The sequence below is a fragment of the Anoplophora glabripennis genome, unplaced genomic scaffold (genome assembly GCF_000390285.2).
Source record: "Anoplophora glabripennis isolate ALB-LARVAE unplaced genomic scaffold, Agla_2.0 scaffold393, whole genome shotgun sequence".
NCBI lineage: Eukaryota > Metazoa > Arthropoda > Insecta > Coleoptera > Cerambycidae > Anoplophora > Anoplophora glabripennis.
In genome coordinates this window covers 37,419-54,169 of record NW_019416492.1, presented here as the reverse complement: position 1 = coordinate 54,169, position 16,751 = coordinate 37,419, and the positions used below count along the sequence as shown (strand labels likewise).

The window sequence follows — 16,751 nt, the reverse complement described above, 5'->3', positions numbered from 1 at the left end:
ACTTTTTCACAGGTGGCATATTGTACAATGAGGGTTAATGGACAATTTCTTCCTGTCAAATTATAATTTCACGTGAAAATTTTTTAGCTGAAAATTTTTGTCTTAATTTCTTCCTCCCTTATTTTTCTAGTCAACAGCCAATCTTATGTCTTCCTGCAAGCAGTATCTAATATGGAGTTTAAAAAACTTGACCGCTAATAACTATACAAAGCAATCCCCTAAACTGTTACGAAACTGTAAAGAATTTACAAGTACATGTTTCAACATGCTCGATAATTTAAAAGGTCAACCACTACATTTCAAGGTAAATATCATGCGAAAAACCATTATAATATCAACCCTTTGTATGATACTTATTTTTAGACTTACGACTGCCTGTGCGATATCTACATCACTTATATGAGTGAGTTGCTAGAACTGACGAAAACCGTGAAACAAATGGAAAATTTAAAAATGGTAATAAAGGACGAGCAATTACAAAACGTTTTGGTATCGTTTTTGGAGAAATACGTCATCTCTAACGCAACTAGTAATTATTAAAATCTAAATTTTTGTGAGGTTTAACTACCCCAATGTAATTTTTCAGTGCCACTATCGGAACGACGATCTTACATTGTAAAATATATTTCTTTGGCTCATATTAATATCTTGTCGTTTAAATGCTTAGGGAATATTTTCAGATACTATCATACCGTGAGTTACGCCGCTAAAATACGGGGTGTCCCCAGATAGGTGAAACGACTATTAAAAAAGTCTCGATTAAAATCCGATAGGCCTTGGACATTTTTAAGTGGCTAAGAACAGTTTCCACTAATTAAAAACTAAGTGCGCAAAATTTCAAATTTCTAGGTTTAGTTTTTTTGCCTGATTTCGGATTTTTCTCACCGAATTTGAATGTCAGTTCATGTTATTAAATTTATTATTTGTGTTTTTTTTTTCACCTGGATTATTAAGGCGAGTTGAACCCCAGAAGTCTGTATTTCAGTACAAACCTCTTTGTCTCTTACGTCTCACCTATCTGAGGATACCCTACATTTTTAAATACGGGAAACAGTTTATTGACTTTCAATTTTTAGTACAATAAAGAATATGGTCATATGATTGAATCTTCACTGTCAGATATAGCAAATTCAGACGAAATTACATTCTTCATAGCAATTTTGTACTCCTTAACTATCGTATACGAGATGATCGTAAATAAATATGGCGTCGTAGTTCTGACGACACCAGAAGCGAAAAGTCTGAAGGTAATTTTAAATATTCCCCATTAACTTTTTGTATAATCTAATATATGTTTGCAGCTTCTGATAAAACAGTTTTTGAATTTGAAAGAATTCAAATCCCCACGAAGGCATTATGTACAACTCCTTTGCTTCGCCATCAATTATTCCCTTAAAGACAAATCGAAATACTCATTTTTCTACTTTGTCCACTACTTTGTAGATCTATTAACCGAAGACAATGATAGGACAGCGGTGTAAGTTATTTCATTATTTTTTTTTAAAGAAATAGTTATAAAAAAATACCCTTTTGAAAAAGACACATATTTTAATTGGGGATTTTTTTAAACATATTAGAGTATACCTTCAGTTAACAAAGCCTACTTATTGATATTCGTTGATTTATTATAATTTTCATTTGTTTTGTTCATTTGTTTTTGACAAAAAAGGTTAGCACTTTTTTATTTAAAATCCGAGTACGTCACTAGATTCGACAGCCCCTCAATTAGGTTTGGACCAAATTTCATGAATGTGATAATTATACAACCACACAAAAGAAAAGTTGTCTGTACTTTTCGTGCGACATATGTTATCCCTACGGATAACATTTGCCTCCTGATCACGAATCAGCTGTCAGAATTGAGCTATCACATCACAGAAATTTCCTAACTTTAAAAAACTGGTCAAAAATAGCAAAAATTCACGAAAAAACGCTAGGAAAAGTACAAAAAATGTTTTTTTTTCTATATTCAAATGTTCATTTATATGATTAAGACCCCGCCGAACGTGAATCCGCGATCAGAATTGATGGTTCTTTTTCTAACCTCAAAAAACGGGTCAATTAAGGTCAGATATAACGAATGTTCAAAAAATAACAGATTCACGCCAAATTTGGTATACGGGGGTTTTCGGGATCGCTAATCACGGATCCGAGGCCAATTTTGCAAAATTCAAGATGGCGGATCCAAAATGGCCGACCAAATTTTCAAAAAATAACCCATTCCCGCCAAATTTTGTATGCGGGGATTTTCGGGGTCGCCGATCACGCATACAAGATCAGATTTACAAAATTCGTTTTTAAAAATGTGATCAATTACCTTTGTACTTTAAAAAGGTTAAAACATGATTGGATACTCAGGTTATAAAGTAAACAAAAATATTACAAAATGAATTTCGCAATTCTCTAATGTGTAATTTTAATTTGTGTAATGTGTAATTTTTTTAAATTTCGTCGGCCACCTTAGATCCGCCAATTTCAATTTTGCAAAATTGACCTCGGATCCGTGATCAACGACCCCGAAAACCCCCGTATACCAAATTTAGCACAAATAGGTAATTTTTTGAAAATTTGGTCGGCCATCTTGGATTCCCCGAAAACCTCCGTATATCAAATTTGGCGGAATCTGTAATTTTATGAAAGTGCGTGATATCTGACCTTAATTGACCTTTTTTTTTAGGTTAGAATTTAAATAAAACCATATAAATGAACATTTGAATATAGAACAAAAATTTTTTCGTATTTTTCCTAGTACTTTTTCGTGAATTTTTGCTATTTTTGACCTATTTTTTGAGGTAAGGAAATTCCTGTGAAGTGGTAGCTCAATTCTGACAGCCGATTCGTGATCAGGAGGAAAATATACCACGGATAACATATGTCGCATGAAAAGTACAAACTTTTTTTGTGTGGATGTGTTATTATAACACTGATTTCTGTTGTTCCTAAGCGAAATAAGCAATCTAAATGAACAAATAAAATGGTCATTTTCGATTTTTTTAATTGTCACACTTTTCAATTTTAGCAATAACAGTTAATCTCACACAACCTTGGAATAAACGTATGCTACATTAGTGTCTTTTAGATATTTGTAAGACCATCTAAGGCCAAAAAGGTGTGTTAAATAATAATTCAACATTATCAATAGAAAAGAATTGCCGGCAAAGTGAATATGGCGAAATGCACAATTAGAGGTATAATTAAAATGTACCGAGAAACTGATAATTTACGTGTTTGTGGAAAAAGTTCTAGTCAACTGCCAAAGGAAAAATGAGTAGAATTAGAATATGTATGTGATTAAAAAAATTTTAATTTCGCTGAAAAAAAGTATTTCCAAATCATTATTTAAACCCCTTTACGACCCGCTCCTGATCGCTGACCTAGAGACGATTATCGAAAGTGAATCTTGACCTGCCGGAGTGTTAAGTCACTAACCTGACTTTAATATTGTTAACGTTTTCACTGTTTTATAGTTGAACATAATTAATACTAAAAACTCATTCAATTATCGCTTTTCAAAGAGCTGTAGTTCCTACCTATTTAAAATGCTAGTAGTACAGCTGAAAAAAAAAATCGTTCGTCCATAGCAGTTAATAAAGTTGGAGTCCGGTGCACTTTGATTCTGAAGTCAAAATCAACTGAAAAATTCGACACATACGATAGCTAGTTTTACTCACCGTTCGAACGTCGGAAGTAGAGCGACGAATTAAGGGATAATTTTCTTATTTTTTAAAAGGTCATGTAAATTTTTTTCGATTTGTTGTATTTATTTAATCTTCTAATGTAGTTAAAATTAACGACATTATGATTGAATCACCCTGTATATAGAAAACGTGATAGGATTTGAAAAATTTTCGTTTGTGATTGCAATTTTTGTATATTCATTTCTCATATCGTCTGAAATCTTTTGTTATTTTTTACTCTAAATAAATTTAATTTGGAAATGTACATTAAAAAGACTAAGTTTGTCAACATTTTATTTTTTATCTAGTTTATAATTCAATAGATTGCTTATCTACGTATTGAAAAGAACAGAAATAATATATTATTTTTATAATTACCAATTAATACTTTTTCACAAAATTTGATACAAACCCAATTGGAACAGATGAAGAATCTAAATTCTTTGTCCAATTTGATAATGAAAAAATAAAAAGCAATCATTCTACATATACTCTATCCAAATAATTTTTACTTTTAGACTCCATATCTCAAAAAATAAATATTTTTTTAATTTAACATATACACACTTCTTACTATCTATCTTCTTTTATATCTGGTTCTAAAGTTTGCTAATTTTTTATCTAGCCTTAACTTCCTCAAGGAAAAAGTACCGAAAAAAGCAGAAAAAAATGATGCAGTACTATTTCTGGCAAACCATCTGCAAAAAGTAAAATCTGGAACAAGTTCAGGTAAGAATCATTATCAACTCAAAATAAATGTCCTGCTGTTTCAGTTGTTTATTCGATGTAAATATCTGGAAAACTATTTTCAGAAAAGCCAAAGGTCACAAACATTCCTAAGGAAAATAAAGAAAATGTAAATCCGAAGAAGAAACTTAAGGCGCCACGTCGAGGTGGTCGTCCAGTCTTGGGGAAAAAACCCACTACACGTAAAACAAAAAGCGTCGTTAAGAAAACGATTCAAAGGAACGTTGATACCGAGACCGACGTCTCTGATGACGTGACTATTGTTCTGGACAGCGAAACTGATGATCTAGAAGAATCATTAACAGCTTTAAGAGTTTAATTGCAAATATTATTGAGCATGAAAGTAAATTACTAATAGAGTTAACTTGAAAAGTGTTTTATGTTGTTGATTGTTATGTTTATTTTGAGGTTTAGAAATGTTTCCTTCAGATTTAATAAAAATTTAATTTAGAGTTGAAAAGTGTTTAATATGAAGTTTAAAAATTGTTTATTTCAGAATTTTAAAATGCGTGAGTTTTATAAAACAAATATTTCGGTTTTTATTCTTTTTTATTTCAAAGGTCAATTCCTTTTTTAATGTGATACAACCAGTGTTTATTTTTCATACTTCTATACAGGGTGTTACATGACGTGAAAAATAAAAAAATTTTTTCGTCATCCAAATTTAATAATTTTTTTATATAAACGAAGTTCTCTTTTTTGAGATACTGGACGACGAGGTTTAAAAATAATAAATTAAGTAAGTTAATTTAGTAAATTAAGAAATTATATGAATAGTAATATCAGAATTTTTAAAATTATATTTACAATAAATTTAACAGAATAAAACAAAGCGATATATCTACCTTATAATAATTAACAAAATTGTGCCTACTTGGTTTATGAATATTAAAAAATATGAAAAAATATAAAAACAAATTTTCATAAGGTAGCCTGCCAACTTATCTATTTACACATAAAACAAAGCCCCCAGCTTTTCATTTGCCTCCACTTTTAACAAAATATTTTAAAAACAATGTTTTTATAAAACAGGTTTATTCGTCCGTCTTCTAAATTTGCAAAATTACTTATAATGTCTTCATAAAATTGAGGATCGGCACTACGACTTTGCAATAGTTCTTTTTCTATCATCATCACTGATAGGTTGTTTAAGTGCTCTTGTGTCAGTCTTAATGGGCTTAAGACACAAAGTTTCTTTCTACCGAGACACTCGTTGCAGGAATTGTTAAAATTGGGCAAAACAATTTTGATGTTTCTGAAAATACCATTTCAAATTCCTTGCATAATATTTCTATCGTTTTTGAACTTCTAAATTACGAAATTATTCGTCTGTACAAAATATTAAGTTCATTTTTCAATCTATCTATTTCAAAAACGTTTGGACATAGTTGTAATAAATAAACATTCAAATAATTTTTCCGGAAATTTGTTGCATATTAGGGAAATCCTGAGGATCTATTTAATCAAAAAAAAATTAAATCATTTAAATTCCCAAAATGAGTAGGTACTTAGGGAAATATATTTCAAAAATATTTAGATAGAAATAGAATCAAATGCGATTGCGTCTGACTGTTGGAAACTAATTCTAATGTACTAGGAACAAAGCTAACGGATGTCCCAAAAGTAACGCAGAATAATTTGAATTGTGCGCCATTTTCATTCCGAGGAGTTGGCAGCATTGGTCGCATGTTGTATGTTGTAGTAAACATGTCGCAGTTAAAAAAAAATGGAGATTGTGAAAATTCATTACAAGTTCGAAGGGTGTGTAGCTGAGACTGTGCGCAAATTACGTGGAATTTTTGGTAGAAGGAACGCCCGTGAAAAGATTAGTTGCTAAATTTGAACAAACAGGTTCAGTTGCAGACAATAAAAAAACATGTCGGCCTCGTACCGGCCGTTCAGCCGAAAATATTGCTACAATGAATGATAGTGTGGCGGAAATTCCCGTAACCTCAGTGTGCCATCGGTTACTGCAATTAAACATTTCAGAAACCACAATGCGGCGAATTTTAACAAAAGATCTGCATCTGTATCCATTCAAGATTCAGCTTAACCTAGGAATTGAAGCCAGACAACCATTTAATGCGCTGGACAAGCGGATGGTGATTTTGTTAAGAAAATCATTTTTAGCATTTCATCTTAGTGGATATGTGAACAAACAAAACTGGCGAAATTGAGGCGAGATCCTCGGGTCGTTCGAGAACGACCACTGTAAAGCTAAAGTTCTTTTTTGAAAATGAGGCTGGAAACGCAGTAGGCTATTGATTATGTCTTAAAAAGCAGGGTACTAAGGAACTACAACGTTGATGGGTTTTTATTGCATGAATCGTTCAAATGGTTATTCAGAAAGAAAAAAACCGTGGAGTGCTATTAAATTAGAGGGTGGAAATTGGAGATAGGCGTGAAAATGCAACCCTTACGGTTTTTTGAGTATATCTCGAACACGAAGCAAAATTTGAGGGTATTGCACAGGAAAAATTTTGTAGATAATGAGATTTTCTATCGAAATAGCTTACTTAAAATTTATTTACTGTAAAATATCTTAAAAACAATTTAACAAGAAAATGCTAAAAATTCAAATTTATTTACTTTTATACAAATAACTTTTTTCTGAGCAGAGATAGGTATAGGCATTGCCTCATAGAAAAAAAAAGTATATAAAATTTCCTTCAAAACAAAAGGCTGTAGAGTATTTTTGGATAAAAATTGACTGATATATGACCGCTCAAACTTAGTCAATTTTTCGCTTTTCGTCGCGATTACTCTTATAGGTTTTAATTCTCATTTTTTGCAAAAAAGGAAAGGAAAAAAAGACGTTCAAGGATTTCCATCACATGACTTGTTCGAAGGGTCATTAAAAATTAAAAAACCGCGGGGTGCTATTAAATTAGAGGGTTGAAATTGAAGATAGGGGTGAAAATGCACTTTTGCAGTTTTTTAAATATAGCACGAAAACAAAGCAAAATTTCGGTACAGTTCGTATGAAAAATTTTTTAAAGAATTGAATTTCCCATCGAAATGGCATATTTAAAAAATTTAAAAGAAAAATTTTATGCAAAAAAACGTTATGAAACAATTTTAAAGGCAAAAAATAAGATTTTTTGATTTTTTTTACTTTTTAATCAAATAATTTAGTAAAAACTTGAGAATTTAAGTACAATAAAGTTTATTAATAATGTATATACAGTGTGTCCACGGATGGAGTTGAGAAGAGGAGAAATTCTTTTGTTTTTCACTTTATCTTTATAAAAAGTTCTGCCCCTCGAAAAACTGAGACTGTCATACAAACATCTTAGATTAGATATACTGGGTGCTCATAAATTAAAAAAAACACGAAAATACTCATTATTTATTATTTATTATTTTACACAACATTTTTATAAAAGAAATCTATAACCTCAAATAATGTACTAATACAAATTTTAAAATAAAAATTTCAATTCTGACTTTTAGTCTGTACCTGTGTATAGCTACTTCCCACCTCAAAAATTAAAATTTTGATTTTAAAATTTGTATTAAGACATTATTTGAGTTTATAAACAGATTTGTTCCATAAAAATGTTGTGTAAAATAATAAATAATGGTATATCTCTCGAGTATTTTTGTGTTTTCTTAATTTATGAGCACCCTGTACATCTAATCTAAGATGTTTGTATGTCTCATTTTTTCGAGGGGCAGAACTTATTATAAAGAGTGACATTTTTCGATACAGTCAAAAACAAAACTCCATCCGTGGACACACTGTATATACATTATTAATAAACTTTATTGTACTTAAATTCTCAAGTTATTTATACTAAATTATTTTATTAAAAAAGTAAAAAAAATCAAAAAATCTTATTTTTTGCATAAAATGTTTCTTTTAAATTTTTTAAATAAGCCATTATATTTCGATGAGAAATTCAATTCTCTACAAAATTTTTCCTATGAACTATACCGAAATTTTGCTTCGTTTTCGTGCTATATTTAAAAAACGCTTTTTCACCCCTATCTTCAATTTCAACCCTCTAATTTAATTGCACCCCGCGTTTTTTTTATTTTTAATGACCATTCGAACAAGTCATGTGATGAAAATCCTTGAATGTCTTATTTCCTTCCTTTTTTGCAAAAATTAAAACGTATAAGGGTAAACGCTACGAAAATCGAACAATTGGCTAAGTTTGAGCGGCCATATATCAGTCAATTTCCATCCAAAAATACTCTAGAAATTTTATCTACTTTTTTTTTCTATGAAGCAATGCCTATACCTATCTTTACTCAAAAGAAAACTAGAGGCAAAAAAGTAAAAAAAAATCAGAAAATCGAATTTTTTGCTTTTTTTCAAATTGTCTATTAACGATTATTTTGCATAAAATGTTCCTTTAAAATTTTTTAAATAAGCTATTTCGATGGGAAATTCAATTCTCTAAATAATTTTTCCTATGAACTATACCGAAATTTTGCTTCGTTTTGGAGATACAATTAAAAAACTGAATTTTGACCCCTATCTCCAATTTCCACCCTCTAATTTAATAGCACTCCGCTGATTTTTCATTCTAAATAATCATTTGAACGTCGAGCAGGCCCGGATCCAGAGACTGGTTTTGGGGGTGGCGCAAAGCACTTCTTTATCATTATCATTATTATTATTATTATTATTATTATTATTATTATTGTTGTTGTTATTTTTTTGATGACGTAAGGTGTAGGTTAGGAAGGGGGAGGGGGGATTTTTGAATGACAAGAGATATTTAATCTAAAAACATTATGCATATATTTATTGATACAAAAATCGATATTTTACAAAAGAACGCTATCTAGGTAGGTGGGTATCTCCAAGAGACAAGAAAACGCNTGTCAAATGAGTCATGGAGGACATCTACCCGATATCCTCTTTCATATTTAATGGCAATATCGACTCCTTAAAAACATGTAAAAACTTATTTGCCAACTTTTTAATTAATGAAATATTTTATCCTCATGAAATTTTTTTGGGACACCCTTTATTATTGCATTGATTGCATTTTTAATCCTTTGAAAAAATACTAAAAACTTGATATTTATTTTTATCGGCCTTGTATGTATATACAGGGTGTCCCGAAATTTATGCAACAAAATTTGGTCACAGATTCTTAGGACAAATTTAGGGGACCCGTATTTTTTATTTTTGCCAATTGGCCTCCTCTTTCGGAGTTACAGTCCCCTGAAGTTCGCCCCTAAGAATAATTTTTTTTTATATCTCAGAACCCTGTTGTACGAGAATTACTAAATTTGCTACTCAGGGGTTTTATGACATGTGGAATCTGATGGTGCTACGTTTTTTGGCGGGGAACCCCCTAAGACAATTTTTCGTGGGCCCCCTTGTCTTTGGAGCCAAAAAAATTTGGTCGTATATTTAAATTTCTTAAAAATTATCAGTCCACTAGAAAGCCATTAAATTTATAAACTTTTTGTTTATAAGAGGCAACAAAAAATGTGTTACTTTATTAAATTAATTGCGCATACATTTGACACTTGAATGTTTGATGAACCAGACTGATAATAAAGTACCTATCTAAGGGATAGAGTATTGCGAATAATTTTAGAGTTAGGACATGTGGATGTCTTTAATTTATAATATATTTATCAATATTTATAAAAGACATTATTGATTAAGGCTCTTCAGTCTTCATAACAGTTCAAAATGCTGAAGTTCAAAGCAAAAAAGAACCAAACTATCAGTGCCAATATATATAATGTCTCTCCACTAATAACTAGAAAGGCTTATTGTAAAGAAAGTAAAATACATCTTTTGGTCTGTATTTTATATATTCTAATTTGTATAATTTAAAACATGAATAATTAAATAGAATCATATTCTTCACGCGATCAATAACTGATTCAAAAACTTCTAAGGAGCAAGCAACAACAATTATTATAATTAAATAAGGTTTGCTACATGATTTAGACTATAATTAGTACTTTGTAGCTTTAATAATATTCAAATATTGATACCCCTGGCATTCCTTTTCAATTTTGTATTTAGATGAACACAACCCGCCGAATAAGTATCGTAACACCTTGTCTTTGAATTTCGAAAATGGTAAGTACCTGAAAACATTTAGATTAAATTAAACATTTTGAATAAAGTCTTTTTGAGTTATTCTTAACAAATTTTGTTAATAAGAATTAAAAGTTATTTGCTATATGCAATGGAAGTTGAGAGGTGCCACAATTTCCAATTTTATCATTGAGTGAAAAAATTGTATGAAACAAGTATATCAAGTAGGTTTCTGCTACCTTTTTAAATAAATGAGTTTTCCCCCAAAAAAAAAAAAAATTCTTGCACCTACACGAATTGTAGGTAGGTATCTGGTCTATTAACTTCAGTTCTGGTTATTTTACGTCGGTCTATAACTGCTACTATGGCTGCACCGTGCCATAAGACGAGCAACCCCCTGGAAATTTTGCCGACAAGGGACCAACGGTTACATCCTTTCCGAGGGATGGTATATCTTCTTACACTTCGCCTAAAGTATAGCTTTTGTGAATATAAAGACATACAGAGCACCAGAAGATGGACGAGCATCGCATGCTTTCCCTGGATGATCACCCATCATCCAAGTACTAACCGCGATCAGCGTTGACATGAAGTCACTAGACCGCACTCATCTGTTCTATTATAAAAAATGCAAAGCCAAGTCACCAGCAATTTTGTTTGGAACAGTGACTTTATTTCCTTCACGTTGACAATTACGAGTTTCTATTCAGCCAATCAGCGATCGCATTATCTCGAGTGTAGACGTTATGGTTTGTTATTGTTCATTGTAAACGAATCATTAATATTGGTGACAGACATCATTTATAAGTCTTCAAATATTTGTACAAAATGTGGACATAAAAAAGACGTCATGAGATGAATATGTTATTTGGGTAACATTAATCTGAATTAAGACTTGGATTAAACTTTTTTCTCCGACGTTTTTGAGAAACAGCGATATTGCATGTTCTTAAGAAGATCACAGATAATTGCTTTAATAGGTACGGTGTTTGGTACAGTTTTTTTAGGTAAAACGATATGCAAAATCAAATTTCTCAAAAATCAACGAACACAAACATTTCACATATGAATATTTTCAGATGGATGGCATTGCATCAATTATTTCGAGCAAATTCATAATTAAATTGAACAATTTTTTCTTTTCTCTAGATTTTTCCGATAAATGACCACCTCAAGATTACCATGTACGCCAATTCCGTACTTGGTGTCTGGCCGTACATATTTCAAGGCAACCCAAAGCTACGCAAACTGTACAACATATACTCGAAATTCATGTTATCATACTTCTTGTTCTTTCTGTTAACTGCTTTGATCCAACTCTACATCCTAATAACTGATGACGAACTTAAAGTTGAAGAAATAGGGGCCAACCTTTCCATTACCCTGCTGTACCCCATCACAGTTAGGAGGGTGTTGGTTATAAGAAGTACCAAAATGAAAAAACTAATTAAAAAAATCTTGGCTGCGGAAGAGGCTATTCTGGGGGGCAAAGATGAGGAAGTTTTGAAGATATATAAGTTTCATGCCCAGCAGAGTCAATTCACTAATCTCTTGTTCATCGTCGGCATCGCTGTACGTAAGTAAGGCCTATTTATTTTTTTTATTTAAACCTATTGTTTAAAAATAATCTATAACATCTTATATCATCTCATCATATGTACTGAAAATATTAGAAACCTTTTGGACTATTAAAGTTTAGTGTTAAATAAATATTTTAAACCGGCGTTTGCTGCAGTGTCTCGCTAATCGCGTGATGTCATTTTAGTGTTCAACCGCTCTCCGTATTCGCCTGATACGGTACAGAAGCCATCCAAAAAGCTTGTACCGACATCTTGAAGGACATCTTAGCCGAGGATTTAAAACACTCATTAGGGATGCTTTCAGATCATGCAAATCACTGTATAAAGCGGGAAGGGGACTATTTTGGATAAAACAAATCGGTTTCGCCAAAAAAACTTTTTCTTTTCTTATTTTTGAAAAGTCCTGCTTACTTTGAAAAGCACCTTCTGTATGAACTTCATTTAATGAGAATTTTTCGAAAATTTTTAAAATTCCGTTAATTTCTTTTAAATATATAAAATACAAATGAGCTATCTTGCACTGCTGACCTTTGTTTAAAGTATAGTAAAAATAACGTGGCGGGTGAACACTCTAACCACACAACAGAAAACCATTTGCGACTCAACTTTGGACGAAGCAATTTCAACTGTCACGTTACGTTTGGCAAGCCGACACACAAGAAATATAAAAATCCTGCCACATACCAATAAGATCCTCCAATGAGACAGCATGAGACAGCATCAATTAAAATATTATCTTATTTCAGAGGCAGTGTTCTACTTTACCCATCCACTGTCCCTCGATGACGTAGTAAAGTTCAACAACGTCACCAATGAGACCACGATCATCAAAGCTCTACCGATGTCGTCATGGTTACCCTACGACCCCCAAAAGCATTATCTAATAAGCTATTTATGGCACATGTTCAACGGATTGATTGGGGCTTCATACGTAACTGTTGCCGACGCTTTCAGCTTCAGCATGATCATATTCCCATTGGGACAGATTAGGATCTTGCTTCATGTTTTAACCAATTTTTCAGAATATGTAGGGAAAGTTATGGAGCAGAATCAGTGTGACAGAGACCAGGCTAGCTTCCTCACCTTGAGGGAGTGTATTATAAAACATAAAGAAATTATCAGGTACTAAAGGATATTCTGTTTAAATAAGATCCTTATAAATACTATATTCCAAATAATAAAGAATAGGCAAAAAATGAATTTTCTAAGGATGATTCAGTCCTAATGTCATTAAGACCAAGTACCATATATGTATATAGAAAAATCGAAAAAAAAACATTTTTTCTGGACCTTTTATAAAATAAGCAAATTATCCCTTAGCTCCTATTAATTCGGCGCCCTATTTCGCAGTATGAAACACGCCGATCGGCGAAGTACAAAGCGTTTGAACGTTGAAGCGAAACAGCTGATTTCCCCAGTCTTTAAGTTTCAAAATCAAAATGCGGCGGATCCCAACTTTATAAAGACTTTATGGGCGGATGAATGAGTGTATTTTTTTGTAATGTCATTTTGAATAGATAGGTATCATACTACTCTTTGAAAAGCAATAAGTCACACAATAAGGTATACGTTCTACAAACTGAATAATTAATTGAACGAAATACTAAAAACTCATATTCAATTATAAAACATAGTGAAAACGTTAACAATATTAAAAATACTAAATTGTATACATTGTATACATTCGAAAACAATATTTGATTTTATTAACAAATAAATNTTAAAAACGACCCGACGCGACATCAAATTTCAACTGACACTTAATGAAACGTCAAAGCTTCTTGAATCTTTAATTCGTTGCTAGGATACTTACCTACACATTGTTACATTTTTTTACTAGTTGAAAAATTATAAATATTTGTACTAGTTAAACAATAGGCTGCTTCTAAAGGAGGTGTTGCACTATATAATATAAGTATTATTATACGCTTGAAGAAAAATATCTTTTTCATACGTGTGTCTAGCTAAAAAGCTCTGTTTGTTGTAGTTCACTACAGATTAAAAACTCATTAAAAACTAGGTTAATGACCGACCGTTATGATGGGTCAAGATTCACTCTCGATAAACACTCGTAGGTCAGCAGTCAGGAGCGTCTAAATGATTTGAAAATATTTTTGTTGAGAGTAAATAAGTATGCATTTTAATTTTTTTTGATAGCTTATTCGTATTCTACTAATTTTTACCTATCTTCCCTTAAAATTAATGACATTATGACTGAATCACCCTATATAATGTAAAGGATATCTTTATTTTCAGTTATTTACAGGACTACAACCACTCTATGAAAAACATCATGGTTTTCGACTTTTTACAAAGCTCTTTACAGCTAGCTTCGGTTGTGATACAACTTATTGTGGTTTGTATGAGCATTGTATTTCTTCATTAAGGGTTTCCGGAAAGTGTGATCTGATGGATGTGGATGCATGGACTGTGATAGACGGATAAGTAACAGCTGTTTCCCGATTTAAAAAAAAACGGAACAAGGACAAACCGTCTGACGAAATCTAACATAAAGAACCCCGCACAAAACATATGTAAATTGAACACCGGTCAATTTTTATGAAACTTCGTATTTTGATAGTCCTCGTCATGCTGATCAAAAGTTTCAATGGGCACGAAGCCTTACAACCCCATCCAACCCCTCAAAACCACCCCCAAAGGTCAGGGGGATGCACTTGACAGATTATTGTAAATAAAACTACTGAAATATTTTACTATTGCAGTCGAACCTACAACCACCCAAACTAGGCTTAAGACTACTATCTCCAAAAAACTTAACCCCCCATCCCTCTCCCCATCAACTACCAAAGCCTGTCATGTGATTTTTCGCTGCATACTGGTTGTGTAACTGTTTAATCGTGAATTTCGGGCCAACCCTAGTTCTTATTGAAACCTGATATGACTTTTCCCTGCTTACGGCTTAAGAATAAACCGTTCAGTATTGAATTCCATCCTACACCCATCTTATTGTTTAATACCCTTTAACCCACAAAAAGTATCAAAACCTGCCATAAGGTTTTTTGCTGTTTGTGGGATGTGAAACCCTGGCTGTGCAGTAGTAAAATATTTCGGTAGTTTTATTGACCGATAATCTGTTAAGTGTGCGTCCCCCTGACCTTTGGGGGTGGTTTTGGGGGGTTGGTGGGGGTTGTAGGCCTCGGTCTTAAACCTAGTTATGGTATAGGTGTCTGTACAGTACAGTGGTGAAATATTACGGTAAGCCAATTGACCCGTAATCTGTCAAGTTCATGCATTACCCTTATCTTTGGGGGTGGTTTTGGGGGGTTGGAAAGGGTTGTAGAGCTTCGTGCCCATTGAGACTTTTGATCAGCATGACGAGAACTATCAAAATACAAAGTTTCATAAAAATTGATCGGTGTGCAATTTCCATATGTTTTGTGAGGGGTTCTTTTAGTGGAATAATTTATGATCCAACACACAACAAAGGAAGCAGTTTTATAACTTTTATTAAAAAAAAATATCATTGTTTATCATGCTAATCGCTCACTGTGAACACTGGATGAACTGTCTAAATTTTAGAGTTGGATAAAACGGCAGATTTATTTTCATCCAGAAAGGATTAGAACATATGATTAAAATCTAACCAATTCGATTTCTTTCCGAAAGATTTTTAACTTTAACCGATTTGCTTTCAAACGACAAGATCACTGATCTTAATAATAGGATTAATAAGAGCCCTTTTCTTTTACTCATGATTTCGGAATTATAACGTGTTACGATCCGATGGAAACCAATCAGATCGCTAGATTTCGGATCGTAACGTATGATTCCGAAATCATGAGTAAAAGAAAACATCAAAGATTACAGTTTTCGAAATGCTTTATTGTCACATTTTCATGAAATAATAAAACAAGAAAAAGAGACATTTATTGGTATATAAAATCAGTTGCTTTTTCACGATAGCTAATAAATAGAAAAAAAAAACTAAATTATAGAGGAAGTACATATTTTTAAAAAGGAAAGGCAAATTTAAAATATCAGAATACTCCTCCTAGGTCTAAGATGCGTGAGTATATCGTCCTTAATACAAAAAAATCATATATTATACTAACTGGCGATTTTGTAAAATAAAAGGGATAATGAATATGTCAATGGTCATGTAGTTATTGTTAGATTTAAAGAAAATTAAGTTCAGGCTTGAATTTTCATATGTAGGAAACTACAGCACTTTTAATACATTTGAAATCAGATTATTAACACATTTTTACACCGTAGCATACAAAATAAATGTACACAACCTTTTTTAATTCAGTTAAATTACGCTTCAAGGAATATTTAATAAGCACCTCAGTAACGATAATTAGGATTTATAATAGACTAGAATACAGATACTTGAAATTTAAAAAGTACTGTAACTTTTAATTGCCTTTTGTTCTGTCGTCAGTCATAGATAGTCTCTATACTCCGTGGTAGAAATTATAGAGAGTGACTCATCGCTAGCTTTTGGACTAGTAAGGGGGATGAAGCGTGCCGGGAACAAAAATCCATTGGCGTGTTTGCGTAAAGGCAACAAAATATAGAAAATATTGACAAAGATAATAAAACATAACATCTAATATTTTTTTACGGTTTGCTATAACCGGCACTTTGATCCATTTTAATTATTACAGCATTTTAAAACGTCCCAGTTGTGTTTTTTTAATTTATAAATTTATTATAGCCATGGAATTAGACCCCTCGTCTACGCTTATGCTATGACGTTTCTCA

The 16,751-nt window shown here is 32.0% G+C and overlaps 3 protein-coding genes across 3 annotated transcripts in view; all 3 read left to right on the top strand.

The window, feature by feature from the left end:
- The first annotated feature begins 233 nt into the window (after positions 1 to 233).
- LOC108907755 lies at positions 234 to 4,826 on the top strand. Its single transcript, XM_018711549.1, has 7 exons — positions 234 to 304; positions 364 to 529; positions 587 to 693; positions 1,077 to 1,247; positions 1,302 to 1,477; positions 4,303 to 4,406; positions 4,490 to 4,826. Exons 1-7 carry the CDS (start codon positions 266 to 268, stop codon positions 4,741 to 4,743), a joined length of 1,017 nt encoding a protein of 338 aa, XP_018567065.1. The 5' UTR covers positions 234 to 265; the 3' UTR covers positions 4,744 to 4,826.
- A 6,799-nt stretch (positions 4,827 to 11,625) lies between these two features.
- Positions 11,626 to 13,152, top strand: LOC111691620. Its single transcript, XM_023454730.1, has 2 exons — positions 11,626 to 12,019; positions 12,770 to 13,152. The coding sequence occupies exons 1-2, from the start codon at positions 11,626 to 11,628 to the stop codon at positions 13,150 to 13,152; spliced, it is 777 nt and encodes a 258-aa protein (XP_023310498.1).
- A 1,164-nt stretch (positions 13,153 to 14,316) lies between these two features.
- LOC111691619 (odorant receptor Or2-like) overlaps positions 14,317 to 16,751 on the top strand; it is a 4,987-nt gene continuing 2,552 nt past the window's right edge. The window contains exon 1 of the mRNA XM_023454729.1: positions 14,317 to 14,379. Coding sequence (XP_023310497.1) covers positions 14,317 to 14,379 — 63 coding nt within the window. The remainder of the gene's footprint in view (positions 14,380 to 16,751) is intronic.

What these genes read in the sequence shown, in the direction of transcription:
- LOC108907755 (XM_018711549.1), top strand. Translation starts at nt 266, where the DNA reads ATGCTCGATAATTTAAAAGGTCAACCACTACATTTCAAG. An exon ending in GTCAACCACTACATTTCAAG is followed by an intron (nt 305 to 363) that starts GTAAATATCATG and finishes ACTTATTTTTAG; the next exon opens with ACTTACGACTGCCTGTGCGA. An exon ending in TTTTCAGATACTATCATACC is followed by an intron (nt 694 to 1,076) that starts GTGAGTTACGCC and finishes TTCAATTTTTAG; the next exon opens with TACAATAAAGAATATGGTCA.
- LOC111691620 (XM_023454730.1), top strand. Translation starts at nt 11,626, where the DNA reads ATGTACGCCAATTCCGTACTTGGTGTCTGGCCGTACATATTTCAAGGC. An exon ending in CATCGTCGGCATCGCTGTAC is followed by an intron (nt 12,020 to 12,769) that starts GTAAGTAAGGCC and finishes ATCTTATTTCAG; the next exon opens with AGGCAGTGTTCTACTTTACC.